Raw genomic sequence first — 18,194 nt, forward strand, 5'->3', positions numbered from 1 at the left:
CCTTATAAAGCCTCCCAAAAAAAACCCATTTGACACGTCCAGTATAAACATCGAACTCTCAGGGATTCGGCGCCCCGGTTTGCACGGGGGACAAGAATCTAATATCCGTTGGTGAGATCCAATCTCCAAAGCCACCAGGCTTTGATCTATGAGGAGACAGAAAGAGAGAGAGACGAGCCATGAGAGACAAACAACAAAGAACGAGCATCTTGCACGGAGAGAAGACATGCACAAATAGACAGCTGGGCGGACTTATTAATAAGCTGGCTCGAAAATAGACCGCGAGGCTCATGAAAAAGTAAGGAGCACCGGGACCGCCTGGATACAAATAATAAAAACATAAACTATCAGGTGGGGGCAGGGGGGGGGGGGGGGGAGAAAGAGAGAGAGAGAGGAGAGCAAACGGAAGATTGACAAATGGCTCTGGGTAGCTTTGAGATACCCTGGGTGATACTATAGTGCAGTGGTGGACTAAGTGTTATACTCAAGTATTCAAAAGTACAAATTGCAAAAGTACATTTTGCAAAATTGTCAGGTCGAGAGGGTTAAGGTACTTTATACAGTAGGTACGCACGCCGACAGTACCAGAATTAGCTCATGTGCATGCATGACACACACACACACACACACACACACACACACACACACACACACACACACACACACACACACACACACACACACACACACACACACACACACACACACACACACACACACACACACACACACACACACACACACACACACACACACACACACACACAATGCCAGAGGACACAGGCAACAGACTGACCGCATGGCGTGTGGATATCAGACCCGGTTCACATTTGATTGGATTAGCAAGTTCACATGAGGTCAAAACTATGAGATCAACCATCGTGCTCTTCCGTCTTCCGTGTGATTGTGTGTGTGCGTTTTGTGCGTTTTGTGTGTTTTGTCTTTTATAAATTGCAGCAATTTCTAATTGATTGTCAATATGGTGTTTGTGCACTTTGAGGTGACTGAGGCACTCACTTCTTTCTTTCTTTCTTTCTTTCTTTACCCCTCTCTCTCTCTGAGCTCTTTTTTCTCTCTCCGCTTTGGTAAGCGGCGAGCGCACAGACAAACACACACACACACACACACACACACACGCACACACACACACACGCACGCACGCACGCACACACGCACACACGCACGCACGCATGCACGCACGCACGCAAACCATCTCAATTAGCTCATGTGACAAATCCGTCAAAAACAACAGGGTTGTTGTTCCCTTACATTTCACGAGGAGATGACAGGCACTTAAAAAAAGTGTCACAAGCACGCAACGCACACGCGCACACACACACACATGGGCTGTTAATGGGAATTGACTGCCGGCATGATTTCACTCAAATAAAATGCACTAGAATGAACTGAAATGACCTGAGAAAACACTCAAAAGATTTTAACCACAGTGAATTGTTACAACTGGCGTCAAAGTATACTTAAAGTACCAAAGTAAAAGTACTACTACAGTGTTTCAAAATCTGCAAAACGTTTCCATTACTAATGAATAGCATTACTTTAATAATATTGTCGAAACAGCCGAGCCAAAGTATACAAATAGGTAGTTTCATGTATGTTTTGTATCCAAACTATCCATAAAGAAATGAATAAATCTGAAAAGTAACTAGTAACTAAAGCTGTCAAATAGTTGTAGTGGAGTAAAAGTGCAATATATTATCTGAGATGTGGTGAAGTAGAACTATAATGCATTGAAATGCAAATAAAACTACCTCAACATTGTGTACTTGAGTAAATGTACATATAGTTACTTTCCACCACTGAATAAAGTAGACAGCCGCTCAGCCCTAAAGACGTCCTTGTTTGTCTCGCTTGCAGTAACACATGGATTCTGCAGATTAGCTTTAAGCTACTTGTGGCTACGAGCCTCCAGCCTCAACAGCCCCGATGGAGAGATAGCGAGAAGCAGATTAGTTCAAAACTATAGGAGACACGAGATAAGTTGAGTGTACAAGTATGTATGGACTCCGCCGTAATCCGGGGACTCACCTCTTCAGACTCGACTACTCCTAATTCACTCTGTGCCACATTCTTTTTTCAAATTTTGCTTTGGTTGAGTGATTGTCTCGGTGAAGTTCCAATGCTTTTTGTTTCATAGCTTTAGCCTAGACGCTAAGCTCATTGTGTACCTGGAATCCTAGAGTTATATGGACTGTTCTTCACCTCTGCAGAGTGTCAACCTCACTCCCAAATTAGCATGCCTTGAGGGTGCACCCGCAATTTGAACCAAAGCCAAGATTCCTTCAAAAGGACCTTTGTGACACCTTGGTCGTTCGTCGCTCTTATTTTGATATTTGATATTTACTGAGATATAACAGCCTACTGGTAACTCTTACCGGAGGCTGATGGCTCTAAAAATAGGCCTTCCATAACCACTTAAACGCATAACTTCATTAACTGTGGTCACCGAGGGGTCTATGAAAATAGCTGATCTTCGAGCCGATATTGGAGATCAGCTATTTTCGGTGAATGCTTGCCTATTACAACATAGCAACTCCAGTGTTCATGTAGTTAAAGGAGTAGTTCACCCAAAACCTGGTGGCTGCTCAGTAGGAGACTCAATTTACCGCCGACTCCGCCGGTCATCAAATTATAGGCTTAGGAACGTGACAACATAAAAAAGGCTTCGTGGGGTGTGTAATTGATAAGTGAAAATAAGTAATGTTTGGATGAACTTGAACTATTCCCTTTAAAAGATACACTTGAGAGGCATCAGACATAAATAACAATAACAAATAGTATAGTATATCTCACTTGAAATGAATCTCCAAAAAAGAAAAATGGAATGAAGAGTGACAAAGACAAAGGAGCTGCGGAATATGACACCGAAAGCCAGTATGGTCCTCTTAACTACAAAGCGCGTTGGAGCAGGCATCGTCGACACCGGAGGAGCTGACATAATCGACATAGTACATTGTTTCCCAGAATGAAACATGTGTCTGAGACAAAAAAGGGCCCTTCAAAACCTGGCGTGTACGAAGAGAGCGCCGTCCAATTCAACCTCTGCATTTGTAATCCCCCCCCACCCACTGTTTGTAATCCCGGCTACAGCCGAGGACGACGGTGGCGAAACAGGCTTTAGCGTGCCCCCATCCGCTCCCACGGCGAGACGCCACGAGACACCACCGTCCCCTAAGTACGTCCGCTTAGGGCTGTAACGGACACACGCGCTCAGGGAGGGCAACACGCGTGCAAACATGTGTGCCAACGAAAACACAGACACACACACGCACGCACGCGCACAGTGCAGTATCGCCAACACCAAGGATAAAAGGGCTGAGAAAAAGCTGAGTGCTTAATTAGGTTTTAATTGATTTTGGAGTGGGTCTCTCTCTCTCTCTGTCTCTCTCTCTGTCTCTCTCCCTCCCTCCCTCGCTCTCCTGTCGTGGATTAGCGTCGGTGAGAGAGCGCTAGCTCAGATGTGATTATTGACTGGCTCGCTCGGCCTCTTTCTCTCTCTCTCCCCAGGCGCTGATGAATACATGCATGAGAGCCAGACGAGTGTCTCTCGCTTCTCCCTCTCTCACAGCACATTCCACGAGACACACGCACACACACACACACACACACACACACACATACATACACACACACACACACAGGACAGACACACAGAAGACACACAGCCGTGCATATACTGTATAGGCCTACGTACACCCGCACGCACTCGCATGCAGACGTGGATGTGTGTGCGCCTACATCCCCCCCCCCCCCCCCCTTCTACCCACCCTGTCTTAGGCGGTCTCTGTCTGGCCATCGCTCTTGGTCGGCATGGCAGGTCTCGTGCTCTGGGAGCCATTACGGGGCACAGGTTTCCCCAACGCGCACGCAGCCCCCGTCCCTCTCTCACCAACCTCCAATTAGCCCCCATAGAGAGTTACTCGAGTGGGGGGGGGGAACGGAACGGTCAGTAATTCGGAACCAGTCCAGACATGCTCCTCTTCCCCTCTCATCTGTCTTGTCTCGCCCCCCTCGGTCCGCCCTCCGGCTAATTGCCTTTCACACCTTCCGCTTATTATTATTTTTTTCCTTTCCAGAGACGGTGGACATTTCCCCCGCCGACGCAGAACACGCGCCACCCCACCCCCTTCACCCCCCCCGCCCCCCTCCACGGACCGCCCGAGTCAACCCCGTGAGACGAGAGTCGGATAACAACACATGTGTGCGTGTTTGTGTGCTTGAAAGTTAATTTCTGTCCTAAAATGTTGATGATCACGAGTATCGTAATACAAACGTACTGTATGAATACAGTCTGTGTGTATGGACTTGAAGTTTAAGTTAGTTAAAGTTTTTGTTTTAAGCTAATTTAACTCAAAGTTGAACTCTCTATTCTTAGTAACCTGAGTTGGGGCCTAAGTTGCAACTGAGTTGCAACGTCACTCCGTGCCGCGCTGCGAGCTTGTACATCTGCTATTGTTTAAATGTGTGAGAACTAGTGATATGGAAGGCATTGGCCTCATGTTCTGAAGACATGCGCGCGGCGAGGTTAAGGTTAGGTTATAAGGATCCTGAGAAGAGCAAACCCTGGCGAGACTTCAGTCCTCTCTCTCTCGGGTGGCCCGTCGTCCAGTGACAACCCCTAATTACGGACAGCCTGTGGACATTATGGTGTGTGTGTGTGTGTGTGTGTACAAGACCGCCGGATTGGCCAGCCGCGCACGTATATACGCTCTCTGGGGTTCGGCTCGCATAAGGTCACGTTCGAGAGAACACAAAACGGCGGTCACGGGAGGGAACGAAAAACAATAGATCGGGTTTCAACTCGGCGGCTCCGCTGACTGCCTCGGAAAATATCCCCACTCATTTAGTTCCAGCTCAAGTTTTCCTAAACAACCTCCGGCCTGGCTGGCCGCGAGCCGGTCCCCGACATTGAAACCACGCAAATGAGGAGATCAGAAAACGAGCATGTGAGATTCACGCCTGATTATGTGTGTGTGTGTGTGTGTGTGTGTGTGTGTGTGTGTGTGAGAGAGACAGAGAGAGATCGGAGAGTGGTGTTTGTGTTGATGAAACAGCGACAGCTGTTAGGGAATATTAGCAAGCCAAACGGCAGACACTCGAGGCTTCTGTGCTGAAGTGATTTTCCTCTGGACTCGCGCTGCCATTTTTTGTTCTCCCTCCTTTCTTTCCCCACAACCCACAGGATCTCAGTACGGTAAACAGTACAGTACAGTACGGTAAACAATGAAAGACCGTCTGTCTCTCCTCTCTCTCTCTCTCGTCCCCTTTACACACGTCATCTCTCTCCAAACCCGCCGTACTTTTTCGCTCCCAAGAAATTAAGTAAGGCTGAGGGCAAATCCCAACACAAATACACACACACACACACACACACACACACACACACACACACACACACACACACACACACACACACACACACACACACACACACACACTCTAATAAACCATAAGTGCCCCTGAAATATTAACAAGATGCTGGGAGTGGAGCTCCCAGCAGATCCATTGGCCTGCCATCTTCAATCTAGACCCAAAACAAATAACACTCCTCCTCTCACTCTCCTCTCCCCCTCCTCTCCTCTCACTCCCCTCTACACCTCTTCTCTCACTCTCCTCTCCCCCTCCCCTCCTCTCCTCTCACTCCCCTCTACACCTCTCCTCTATCCTCCTCTCCCCCTCCTCTCCCCTCTCCCCCATCACTCTCCTCTCTCCATCACTTACACTAACAGCTGACTGCATGGGGCCAAACCGCTGACCACAGTCAGTCTGAGACCCCCCGGCCCGAGCCCCCCCATCCCCCTCCACCCCCGCCGCCTCCACCTCTCTCTATAGCGAACCATCGATCTGAGATGTCAGGTGACCGGGGCCTCGCTCGGCGCAGCACAGAGCAGCCAGCCTGATGGATGCATGCATGATACACCTCTCTATCCACATCTGCATACCGTCGCTGTGGGGCGGGGAACCTTGTAAGTCCACAGCATGGGGAAAAACTATGCTTTATATACAGTACAGACAGACAGACAGACAGACAGACAGACAGACAGACAGACAGACAGACAGACAGACATGTAATGTAATGTAATGTACGGGAGCAGATGTGTGTTTTAAATCGATGAAGATTTATTCTATTCCGTTTTGTCTTGAAATGGTATCACGCAGAAACAACAATAGACACTTCTACAAGCTCTGCGTGCTATTCTGGGGGCATTTTAATACATAAGGCAATAAGGCATACGTGGTGGTTATAGTGTACTCGTTTTGATTACAAAATGTTATACTACATCTGCGTCTGTCGGGTGGAAAACCTCAACATGTCCAAAACGGTTACTTTCCAGGATCCATAATGTTAATAATCTGCTACTTTTTATGCGTTTGTGTGACGTTTTTATTTTCTTTTTTTTGGGCAACATCAAAAGTTAATAATGAAGATATAAGGGTTCTGCTCGACAGCAACGAATGGGGGTGGGGGGGGGTTGGAGGGGGCAATGAGCTCATTGTTGGAACAGCCCAGACACGCAGCACATGACTGCCAAGCACGGAGATGCACTCCACACAGGTCACAATGTCACATGATGCCATGCGTGTCATTTTCAGATATTAGTAATTATATAGGCGGAGGTGGGACAAAGTCCCGGTTTTGCAGGTCCAATGCATGGCGGTTTTATTAGCATAGCACATTTCGCCGTGTTTTACAATGTGCTTTACGCAGAACGGAACACAATTATACATTGAATAATAACATCATTGCGGTTAAGAAAAGGAAAAATACGAACAATAGTCAAATTAAAAGTTATTTGATCTGAGGCAGCGGCAAACAAAGGTACAGGTCAAGTCACGTCTCAAACAAGATACGATGCCAATTAAAAATACTAGCCTTTACAGATACTTTATCAAGTGACTTGAAATGACTTGAAGTCTCAAGCAAAGAGAAGGCTCAAGTCAAGTCGCAAGTAATCGGTGCTGACGTTCAAGTATTTTATTTATTTTATCCTATCAAGTAAGTCTTAAGTAATCAAATTCCTGTCTCAAGTACACGTGTCTAGTAATTAGTATGAGTGTCAATAGTTCTCAAAGTGGCCCCCCAGGGGGCCATTGAGTGGGTTCCAAATGGATCCTTACATGTCTGAGAGTGTGCAAACGGAACGAAACGGAACCCAAACGGACCCTCGACGGGTCCGTTTGGGTTCAGTGTTGTGAGGAACCACGTGCTCTGGTGGTGTGACATCTATAGCTGGACCCCAGCCAGCTATTGATGGGCCGTGAAGCTGAACAACTCTCTTCAGCCGTGACCTTCGACCCTTCGACCAACTCATCTGTCCAACCTCTCATCTGTGACCCAGACTCTCTCTCTCCCCCCCCCTCTCTCTCTCTCTCTCCCGATCACCCATCGATTACCCATTACTTGCGGAGTACATGGCATTGATTCCAGCACCTCCCTGACTAGCCATGGGGCCCCAGGGGGCCTTGAGAAGTGATATCATTCTCTCTCTCTCTCTGAGCTGTGTGTGTGTGTGTGTGTGTGTGTGTGTGTGTGTGTGTGTGTGTGTGTGCGTGCGTGTGGGTGTGTGTGTGTGTGTGTGTGTGAGTGTGCGTGCTTGCGTGTTGACCCCCGTGGCCTTTCTCCTAGCATCACAATTTGGTGAGGTTCACGGTTCAGACCCCTGTCGTCTGATTGGTTCACAGTTCAGACCCCTGTCGTCTGATTGGTTCACGGTTCAGACCCCCTGTCGTCTGATTGGGTCAAAGCAGCAGTTATGGCTTTCTTTTTCAGTCACGGTTGGAAAATAGGTCATTTTTGTCGGTCAAGAAAAAAAAACAGAAAAATTAGAGCGTTTACTCTGTTCGTTGGCCCGCTAAGGCAGTGGTTCTCAGGCGTTATTTCATGTCAAGGACGGCTCAAAAAGACTGCATGCCAGGAACCCCCATTCAGCAAAGAATGATCAAAATGTTATGAAAATACCGAATTGTATAACGGGTAAGTGTTTAAACGGATCCCTCCCATCGCGACAGCCTTGTGTTGATTGTGAGCTCGTACACATCTGCCATTTGTGAAAATGTGTGAACAAACATTAATATGAAAGCGTGAAAAAAACAATAGCAATTCCACCTCACGGTAGAGAAAGGGAGAACAAGACAGACAGACAGACAGACAGACAGACAGACAGACAGACAGACAGACAGACAGCCAGCAATGAAGATGGCGGAGAGAGCAAGGAAAGAAAGAGGTGGAAGGAGAGAGAGAGAGAGACACGCAGAGGCACAGAAGAGAGGGGTAGAGACCGAATGAACGGGTGCCAGAGAGATACATGGCGAAATGGAAGCGACAGAAAGGGTGCGAGATAGATGCAGAGAGATCAGAGACAGCATCTCAGACTCCTCCTCACCTCCTCATGGTTGTATCGAGAGCGCCCAGCCACATCCTGGGGCCTCATGGCGGTGGCAGATTACATTAGAGATACGGGCCCCGATATTTCATCTAGCCTTTATTACATTTAGCTTGCATCAATGGGCTGGCAGCCTGGAGGTAAGAGCTATTTGGCGCGCGGCCGGACCGACTCCCCCCTCCTCCTCCTCCTCTCCACCGCTGAAATGAAACCCTGGAATTAAAGTGGCACTGCCAGACAGCGACCGGGGGGAGCCGGCGGTGGCGCAACGGACAGACGCCAACGCCTATACCCTCCTCTTCGGTTTGCCGCAGTAAACCGCAACGGGGTGTGTGGGTGGGGGGGGGGAATTAAAAGACTTCAGTGCGAACCCGTCGGAAACCTCAGCGCTTTCGACGGCTTTGACGTCGTCCCGCCAGAGGCCGGGGAATCACAGGTCGGCTCTGGCGTGACGAGAGAGAGAGAGAGAGAGAGAGAGAGGGGAGGGGGAGTGGGAGGGGGCTTTTGATTATTATCCAAGAGTTCATCCCCTCCTTTTTGCTTGGGCTGACCAAGCGCTTTTCCCTGGGTTTATAGGGGTCTAAAGTGCCCTTGGGGGAAGATATGATGAGACTATCAACGCTCTCGCTCTGACAGGTAGCATGCTCAAAGTGTGTGTGTGTGTGTGTGTGTGTGTGTGTGTGTGTGTGTGTGTGTGTGTGTGCGCGTGTGTGTTCGTGTGTGTGTGCGTGTGTGTGTGAGCGCGCCAGCTGGCGCCATTGTTGGCACTGCTATAGCCTATAAGCGTTTGTCAGCCGCGGCCATAAGCAAGGCACGCTTTACTCTGAGCTCTGGGTTTTAAGGCTTGCGGATGCTTTTAATTTGTCCCAATGATCATTTATCTTACGGGTGTTTTAAAAACATGGGGGAAAAAAAGTAGACAGGTTTATTAGCACGTGTTTGGCACATCGGGGCATCGGTCTCGGGCGGCGGAACGGGCCGGCGTCACGGGCCTAAACACAGAGCGACGTGACAAATGAGATCCCCGAGCTTATAACCAAATGGACCCTCACGGGTCCATTTAGTTATATATATGCACGCTCTCTGAGTTAAAGTATAGCGTTCAATCTTTTACGCATGGGGTTTCAGTCAGGGATTCAAACATCAATTCTCCCTGCCGAGACACCTCCGGCTCCCAGAGCGTATAACATCACATGGTGGGGGGTTGATAAATAATAATCCCCCCCCCCCCCCCCACTCCCCCTCTCTCGTGATCCGCTCCCTCTCACAGCCGTGCCTAATCGGACGGTGGAGGAAGCGGAAACGACGGTTGTTCTGCCGCTGCGCTAGAGGGCCCGAATCAATCCCTGTAAACGGCAGGACAGAGCGAGAGAGAGAGAGAGAGAGAGAGAGAGAGAGAGAGAGAGAGAGAGAGGGGGGGGGGGTGGGGGGGGGGCAGTATCGAGCCGCACTTTGGCTTTTTTTTTTGTGCTGTTGTTTTGTGTTTCGGTGGGAGCGAGGGGGGGGGGGGGGACGACGACGACGACACTACATCTTCCACACACAGAAAACGTCGGAGGGGGCGAAGCATTAGCGCGTGTGGTGGGGGGGGGGGGGGGAGGGGGCAGAGCCGAGAGTCAGGATGCATGAATAAATGAGCGAGTTGGCGTAAAAAAAAAACCTTTTTCTAATGGCCCCTATAAAAGTGTGCTTCCCTCGCTGAGGGGAGATAGATGGGCCCAGGGGGAGGGGGAGAGAGAGAGAGAGAGAGAGAGAGAGGGTGGTTGATGCTGTTTTTCAAACAAATGCACACTGGCTTACATTATGTGCAGCATTGCTCACAAATAGACACCCACACATGCCAGTGTTCCCCGGCTGGCGCTCTCCTCTCCCCCTCTCTGCAATTCGTTCTCTGAGACACACACACACATACACAGTCTCGCACACACACACACACACACACACAGAGAGAGTGTGTGTGTGTGCGATAGGGCCATGCCACCCCCCCTTCCCTCTACTCACTCACTGCCTCCAGGCGAACGTGAAAAAAAAGGGGAAAAGTGAGAGAGAATCCTCTCTCCCAATAAAGTGCTCTGACGGGAGGAGGAGGAGCAGGAGATGTGGAGTGGAGGCATTTCAACTTTCTCCACTTCCTACTCCTCCTCCGCCTGTATATACTCTCCCTGCCTGGGGCAAGGGGCTTATCAACAGCTGGGCTGCACACAAACACACACACACACACACACACACACACACACACACACACACACACCTGTTTTACTGCAACAACAACCAGTGGTGGAAAAAGTACTATTTGTTTATGTACGGTATAGCCTAAGTAAAAGTATATCTATTCTGCAAAGTAGAAAATACTCCGTTACTAGTAAGTGAATGGCCGGAATTCAGAATTTAAGTAATTCATGACCATTGGCATTTACTGTACTTAAACAAGTACTTAAGTACAATTTTGAGGAATTTGTAGTTTACACTATTTCTATACATAGCGGAGGCAACTATTGTACTTTTACTTGTAACAGAGTATTTCTATATTGCCGCAATGACACGTTGACGTAAGTAAAACCTCTGAGCACTTTTCCTCCCTCCCCCCCCCCGACACCGTTCCCCACCAATCAAAAGCAGGGGCATCGATTACTCCACTCCCCAACCCTTATAAGCACGGTAGCATTACTGTGGAACGGATTGGGTTAAAAGGTGATAACGCCGGTGTTTGCCTTCTTTTGGACAAAGTGCGATACGTATAGATCAAAGTGAAGGCCGGGGCCACGGGGCGGATGTGAACGGTGTCCGCTGAGGTTCCGCCATCGATGTGCTTAAAGACAAAAACTGAAAGAAAAGGGGGAATAAAATGCTAACTTCTATTGAACCGCGCAGAGTGCTCTGTGAGAAGACACACCCGCTGAAAAAATGTCAATTCACTGATGAGAGAGAGAGGGGGGGGAGAGAGAGAGAGAGAGAGAGAGAGAGAGAGAGAGACGGGGGGGGGAAGAAACAGACAGTGAGACAGATAGGGAAAGAGAGAGAGACAAAGGGAAAGAGAGGCAGAGGAGGAGAGAGGGGAGAGGAGGAGAGAAAAAACGAGAGATGGAAAAGACAGAAAACAGAGAGAGAGAGAGAGACGAGCTACAGTAGGAAGAGAGGGAGACAGACAGTGGGTAGAGAGAGAGAAAGAAAGAAAGACACAGAGATGTAATTGCAAAGGCTGCGTCAGCAAATCCAGCCAGAATTCATTTAAAAAATCCCCGGAAAAAAATCTAAATGAGGAAAGATCCATGAATGGCAAACTGGTCATTTCCTTGTGGGGAAGAAAGGCTCATCCAGTGTTGGGACTCCTGGCTGTGTCAGGGTGAGCCTCTAGCAACACGCCCCGGGGACAGGCTGACTTCTTTCCTATGAGGTCACACAACAATGGAACCAACATATGATTCATATTTATTCACCGGTCTCTGAGAAAGGAAGCCCGACCAAGCGGACGACGCGTGGTCCGGCCAACACACATGGTGCTCATTCCCTCTCTCTCTCCTTTTCCATCCTTCTCTATTTATTCTAGTCTCCCTCCCCGTTTCTCCTGTGCTTTGCATCTGTTCGGTTCTGCGCTCAAGACAAGTTCCCCCGCGCGTTCCTTTATCTCAGAGAACGTTAGAATTGGACTCCTCAGGAATGACTTATATAGAATTCGGGATTCCGCGGCAATTAAGCCAGCATGGCAAGTGGCAACGTCCCCTGGTTCCAAGTAGAAGAGAAACTAACACAACTCAGTCCAATAAAAAGTATCACAATACATGCTGACACAATTCCAAAACCGACCCCTTTACGGTTCAAAACAAAACCCCCTCGGCAACGAGGCCACATTCGGCACGGGACACGCCAGCGGGCCGTCCGTCCGTCCGTCTGTCCACTTACTTGCAGTCGAGTCTCTCGATCTCGAAGTGGGGGTTGAAGTTGAGGACGATGCGCTGCGACGGCTCGGGCGCCGTGACCACCCAGTGGCAGTTCTGGTGGGGCGGGTACTCCAGAGGGTAGCCCGGCGACGTGATGTACCCGGCCTCGCTGGCGTCCAGCACGCCACCGCACTCCGAGCCCGTTACTGGAGGGGTGGGAGGGAGAGACAGAGACAGAGAGAGACACAATAATGACTGTTACTAATTGAAACAATAAGAAAAGTGGCATCAAATGTACTGTGCGGTATGTATTGATTAGACATGTTTTTAATTGTTACATCTTATGTACAAGTACATAAGTGCACAATGATTTAATTTGCTTTGGTTCTTCAACACGGCTTTGTGTTGTGGCAATGTTTAAACAATAGCAAACAGAGAAATCATGAACAATAGCGGCAACGATGAACACTGACAAGGGGAATTGTTGTTTATTGTTTCGTTTGAGGTTTTTCGTGTTCATTGTGTGGGTTCCTGGTTCATGCAACGGAGAGTCACCGGAAAAAAATGGGAGAGAGAGTGCATGATAAATGATAATACTCCAGAAGAAAAAGAATATTTTCACCATTTAATTAAAAAAATGAATGTTTTGGGACATACAAGGTTTCCACCTGGCAGCAGCGACGAGCGCACGCATGTACGCACGCATGTGCGCATGCACAAACACACGAGCACATGCACACACACGCGCGCACGCGTACACAAACACACACGCACACACACAGCATGTTTATGTTGATAAGGTTCACGTGTGGGAGGAATGGAAAAAGGGAGTGGAAATAGACAAACGGCCGCTCCATTGTAGAATGGTAATGCAAGTGGGACGTGCACGGTTATGAAAGCAATAAAAGATCATTAAAATCACTGCTGTGCTGGTGTGAGACGCGCACACACACCCACACACACACACACACACACACACACACACACACCCACACACACAGGCTGTTATCTTGGGGGGTGGCTGTCCGCAGGGAGCGTTGGTGCTCCAAAGTGTAATTGTTGCTCTGGCGAGCCAATCTGCGAACATTAGCACACATTCCCAGATCCTATCGCGCCGCTCCCAGGAACAATAGCCTAGCCAATGGCGTGGCTCAGCCCCGTACCGCAAGGCAGGAAGTGACACGCACGCAGACGGCCTGTCTAGGTGGCGGTGGGGGCGGACAAAGCATGTACGTGAGTGAATAGTAAAGTATTCAAAAGTACAAATTACCAAGTAATTTTTTTTTTCTCGTGTGTGCTTTTTAGTCACTTTTTCTCCCCAATTTAGTCGTTCCTCTTCTGGTCACTGCTGGTTTATCCTACTGGCTACCCTGCCAGTTAGGAGCCCCCACCGGGAGGACGTAGAGCCTTTGTCCTACTCCTCCCGCCCAGCAACGATATCACCCTCCCTGCCCGGCATCCCTCCCTCCGAACGCCAACCGTGTTCATATTTATGTAACGTTCGGGATTCGAACCCGGGTCTCCCGCGTGGAAAGCAAACATCTTTAACCAGTGGGAATTCCCAATGGCTCGGGGGAGATATTAGACTCTGAACTCATCAGGCTGAGGCTGTGAGCCACTCGACGAACCCGGATGCACCACCCAAGTGACCGACATTTTCTTTTTTAAATATCAATGCATTGCTGTATTGAAAAATCCACATAGCAACTCAGACAGTGTGATTAACCCAGTTTCATGTCAAGGACCCCCAACAATATATGTATTTGGCCGCCAGGGACCCCCCCAGAAGCAAATATTTGAGTTAAAAAACGTTGGCTCTGAAAGAATATATTGAAAGCTTTGCACTAAATTTTCACGATTTTTTCAAAAACAGCACACCCAAAATGGGTTAAGCCGGGTCATTATTCCGGCGGCGTATTATTCCGACTCTCTTCATCACTAACGCTGTCCCCAACACTGACCGCACGTTGTCGGACTGACGTGCCGCCGGGAGTGTCGACGGTACCGATTTCGGTTCCTCAACGTCGGACCCGGTTCCTCCGGTTCCAGGACTCCCAACCCTACTCAGTACTCAAGTAAATGTGCGTAGCTACTTTCCACTGTACTGCCGTCTATAGCGGGCTGGAGTTTTTCGGGTGGGGGAGCAGTGGTGGTGGGCACTCACAACATTCTGTAATGAGAAACTAGCGCGCTAACAAAGCCTCTATTCTCAAGCAAGCGCCCCGCCGGCGAGGATAGTCCCCGCGCTCAGTGCGCCGGGCCCTTATCTCACACAAACACGCTAAACGCAATTGCAGACGCACATACATGCACACACACTGAGGCGAGGGGCTGCAAAGTGTGTGCGTGTGTGTGTGGGAGGGGGGGGGGGGTGCGTGGATAAACATGCAACCCCCAGCAAAACACAAATAACAATCTAGATGCCGCACGAACGCGCGCACGCACACACACACACACACGGATAAACACAAAAACACATACTGCAGTACAGTGGATTTAGACTAGAGGCATTCATTATTACGCCATAAGACTGGCTGTCAACAGCAGGAGGGGGTTTGCTGTAATCTCGGTCTCTCTGTGCGTGTGCGTTTGTTAAGAATAACAGCAAAAGCTGAATTATTTGCGATTGTAGCAAGAAATGCAACGTGGTGAAGAGTTATGCCTGATTCATACCTAGTTCTCCTTTACATCTCACATAGATAATATAGCTGATCTACAAGCTCAATGTGTCACACGTCGGAAACGCGTTGTGGAGCTTGTAGATCGGCTATTTCCGATGTGAGAGTCAGTCAGTCAGTCTACATATGAAACTAAACGTTGTGTACTGACATTTGTGCAGTTTAGTGGAATATAGCACGTCAAATCAATACAAAGCCATAAGGAGTAATGAATCAGCTCGGCCAGTCTGAGTCTGTATGACAGTATTAATGACACACTCGCACTAAGTCAGTCAGATATCTGGCATCTGTCTCATTTGGAGGAAGGATTTCGGGGGCTTAACTTTTACTTCTACACTGGGCTACTTTCACCGTTTTTGTGCGACACTCTAGTACGACGAGATTGAAAACATACAGTGAAGTATAACGTTTCAATGTGGAGATGCAAGGTTCATGCACGACAGGAACGACATATAGCAACAGAGACCTAGCAGAGTTCATCTCCAAACTGCTTGACAGGCTTGTCGGCTGCGCTGTGCTCTTTGTCGGTTTGTTTCGCTTTTCTTTTCTTTTCTAAGCTTCCAGGACTTTGCCCTTGAAGACGGCCCGGGATTTGTATGATGGAAATTGATATGTTCCCTTGAAGAGGACATTCTGAAATTCATGTCACCCGTGAACACTGTGAGCTGCTTCGGAAGGGAAACACGCTCCTTGTACAAGCACTTCACTCAAACTTAGAGAACCACTCCAGTGTCAACATCAGAAAACATAGTTTACATAACCGTGGGAGAGCCCTCATGTGTACATGTCCTTGTTGATGTAGTCACGTTGAAGTGTGTTGACGTGTTTGTATAGTTCAGTCTATGTTTGTGCCCGAGGACCCCCTCGAAAACGAGATGATGGCATCTCAAGGGCCTTATCCACCAAATACATTGCAAATAATCCACCATTTTTTATTTGACAGAAAATGGCTTCATGTCATTTAGATATACATCGTTTAAAGCTGAATTATATGTAACTCACTATTTATATAGCATACAAACGGGGTGGTTGTATTTGGGTCTATAGATCTTCTCTTCCATTTAGACATTAACCCATTTAAATCATGACAATTTCCTGTTGTTTCTATGTCAGTGGTGCTCAATATTTCATGTCAAGGACCCCAAAAATTATCTGTAATTGGCTGCCGACCCCCATCTGAAAATATGTTGTTCCAGGGACCCCCCAGAAGCAAGGATTTGAGTTAAAAACTGAAACTCTGAAAGAATATATTCAAAGATTTGTGCCGCATTTTCACGATTTTTCAAAAATAGCAGGAAAGTTACATAATTCAATCACATTCAATATACCTGTATCACTGTATCGTTAAATTGATTGATCAAATCAATGGCGTAGTGACTTTCAAATGCATGAATTAACTACCTCTCAACTTCAAAGCCTTATAGAGCATTTCCCCATGCCGTTTCAACATGAATGACAGTGAACGACGTTTAAAAATATACACCGAGATCGACTCAAGCGTACACTCATACTCTTATGTACACAACACTTGTTCCAAGTATTTCTCCACTAATGGCTACGCGTCAAAATGAGACCGGCGTGGCCCTTTTAGATCTCACACGTTGAGGCCACTTGTACTTTAAACAAATACACGGCGACAGCTGACATGCAAGTTGAGTTGCGTGTCCGAGCGGCCGACGTACAGAAATAATGTCGGCATCTTCAGAATGCCGAGGGCCACGTCTGCAGTGCACTGACGTCCCATCTTCAGAATGCCGAGGGCCACGTCTTCAGTGCACTGACGTCCCATCTTCAGAATGCCGAGGGCCACGTCTTCAGTGCACTGACGTCCCATCTTCAGAATGCCGAGGGCCACGTCTTCAGTGCACTGATGTCCGACTGACTTGGGAACGGCGCAGAGGAAAGCCAACGATTCCAATCGTGGTGGAGCAAAGTACATACGGTAAGTTATAACTCAAGTATTCAAAAGTAGTATACAAATTGCAGAGTAGCCTATACTTTTTCTAGACACAATCAATGCATTGCTGTATTGAAATTTAGAACGTCCCCCGCCCCCCCCCCCCCCCCCCCCCCCCCCCCAAGACAATTAAACATGTAAAAAAAACCTATCTCCGAAGTTTTAAGACATTTTCAAATAGTGAAAGCAGCAGATCTACAAGTTCTACAATGTGTCTCACGCTGTGGTGCACTGTGAGCTTGTATATGGGCTATTTTCACTCTATTTGAAATGAGGCATAAGTAGTTAATTCATAATAATGAATAATTTCCGTAAGTTTAGGTGCAAAGATTCCCTTCCTAGAAATGTAGTGGAGTCAAAGCAAGTGCAATAGTTCTATTGTAAATGTAGCGCAGTGACAGTCGCGTGCTTGCGAAAAGGAATGCAAACACAAAAGTACAGCAGTCAAGTACTCAAGTATTATGTACTTAGTTACCGTCTACCGCTCCATTTTCAGCATGTTGTCGTTTGTCTTTTTCACGTGTGTGTGAGAAAGCGCCAATAAAGGAAGTGACAGAGGAGCGGGGGAGGGTCTCGGGAGTGCGAGAGACCCCCTTCAAGTGTTGACATTTCCACCGCCTATTGTGTTTTAAAAGGCACACTTAAGATTCTCTGACATTTGATAGAGCCAAGATGATTTCCTTACTTTGTTACTTGAGGAGTAGGCGCACAAACGCACACGCACACACACACACACACACGCTAGTGGTTTTGTGTGTGACACCGTGGCCGCCCACACACACATAGCCTACAGTAGCTGATGTGCGTGCAACATGCAGACACACACACAAATGAAGCTGTACGCCCACGCACGTGAGAACACTGCGCACACACATGCACACATATGGTAGAGCTGTCAATCACTAGCGCTGACAGAATTGAAAAGGGAAGAAAATGGGAATTTAATAAAGAAATGATAATAGGAAAACGAATGAACATATCTGACACAGTAGGCGAGATATGTGTGCACGAGCGAAAATGAGAACACACACACACACACACACACACACACACACACACACACACACACACACACACACACACACACACACACACACACACACACACACACACACACACACACACACACACACACACACACACAGTTATATAGAAACATCTCTTTATCTGGCTGGTGTCTGGTGTGCATTGTTGGGGAAGGGGGTCTATGGAAAGCGCGTGCGTGCGCGCGCATGGAAGCTATCAGCAATGCAGCAGATTAAGCCGTTTGAGGGGAGAA

At 48.1% G+C, this 18,194-nt stretch overlaps 1 protein-coding gene across 3 annotated transcripts in view; it reads right to left on the reverse strand.

Moving 5' to 3' along the window:
- LOC308311622 (neuropilin-2-like) overlaps positions 1-18,194 on the reverse strand; it is a 100,491-nt gene that overhangs the window by 72,522 nt on the left and 9,775 nt on the right. For all 3 annotated transcript variants that reach the window (XM_080758383.1, XM_080758382.1, XM_080758384.1), the window contains exon 2: positions 12,303-12,486. In XM_080758383.1, coding sequence (XP_080614509.1) covers positions 12,303-12,486 — 184 coding nt within the window. The remainder of the gene's footprint in view (positions 1-12,302; positions 12,487-18,194) is intronic.

This window comes from Protomyctophum bolini (genome assembly GCF_963924005.1).
Source record: "Protomyctophum bolini genome assembly, chromosome: 24".
Taxonomy (NCBI): Eukaryota; Metazoa; Chordata; class Actinopteri; order Myctophiformes; family Myctophidae; genus Protomyctophum; species Protomyctophum bolini.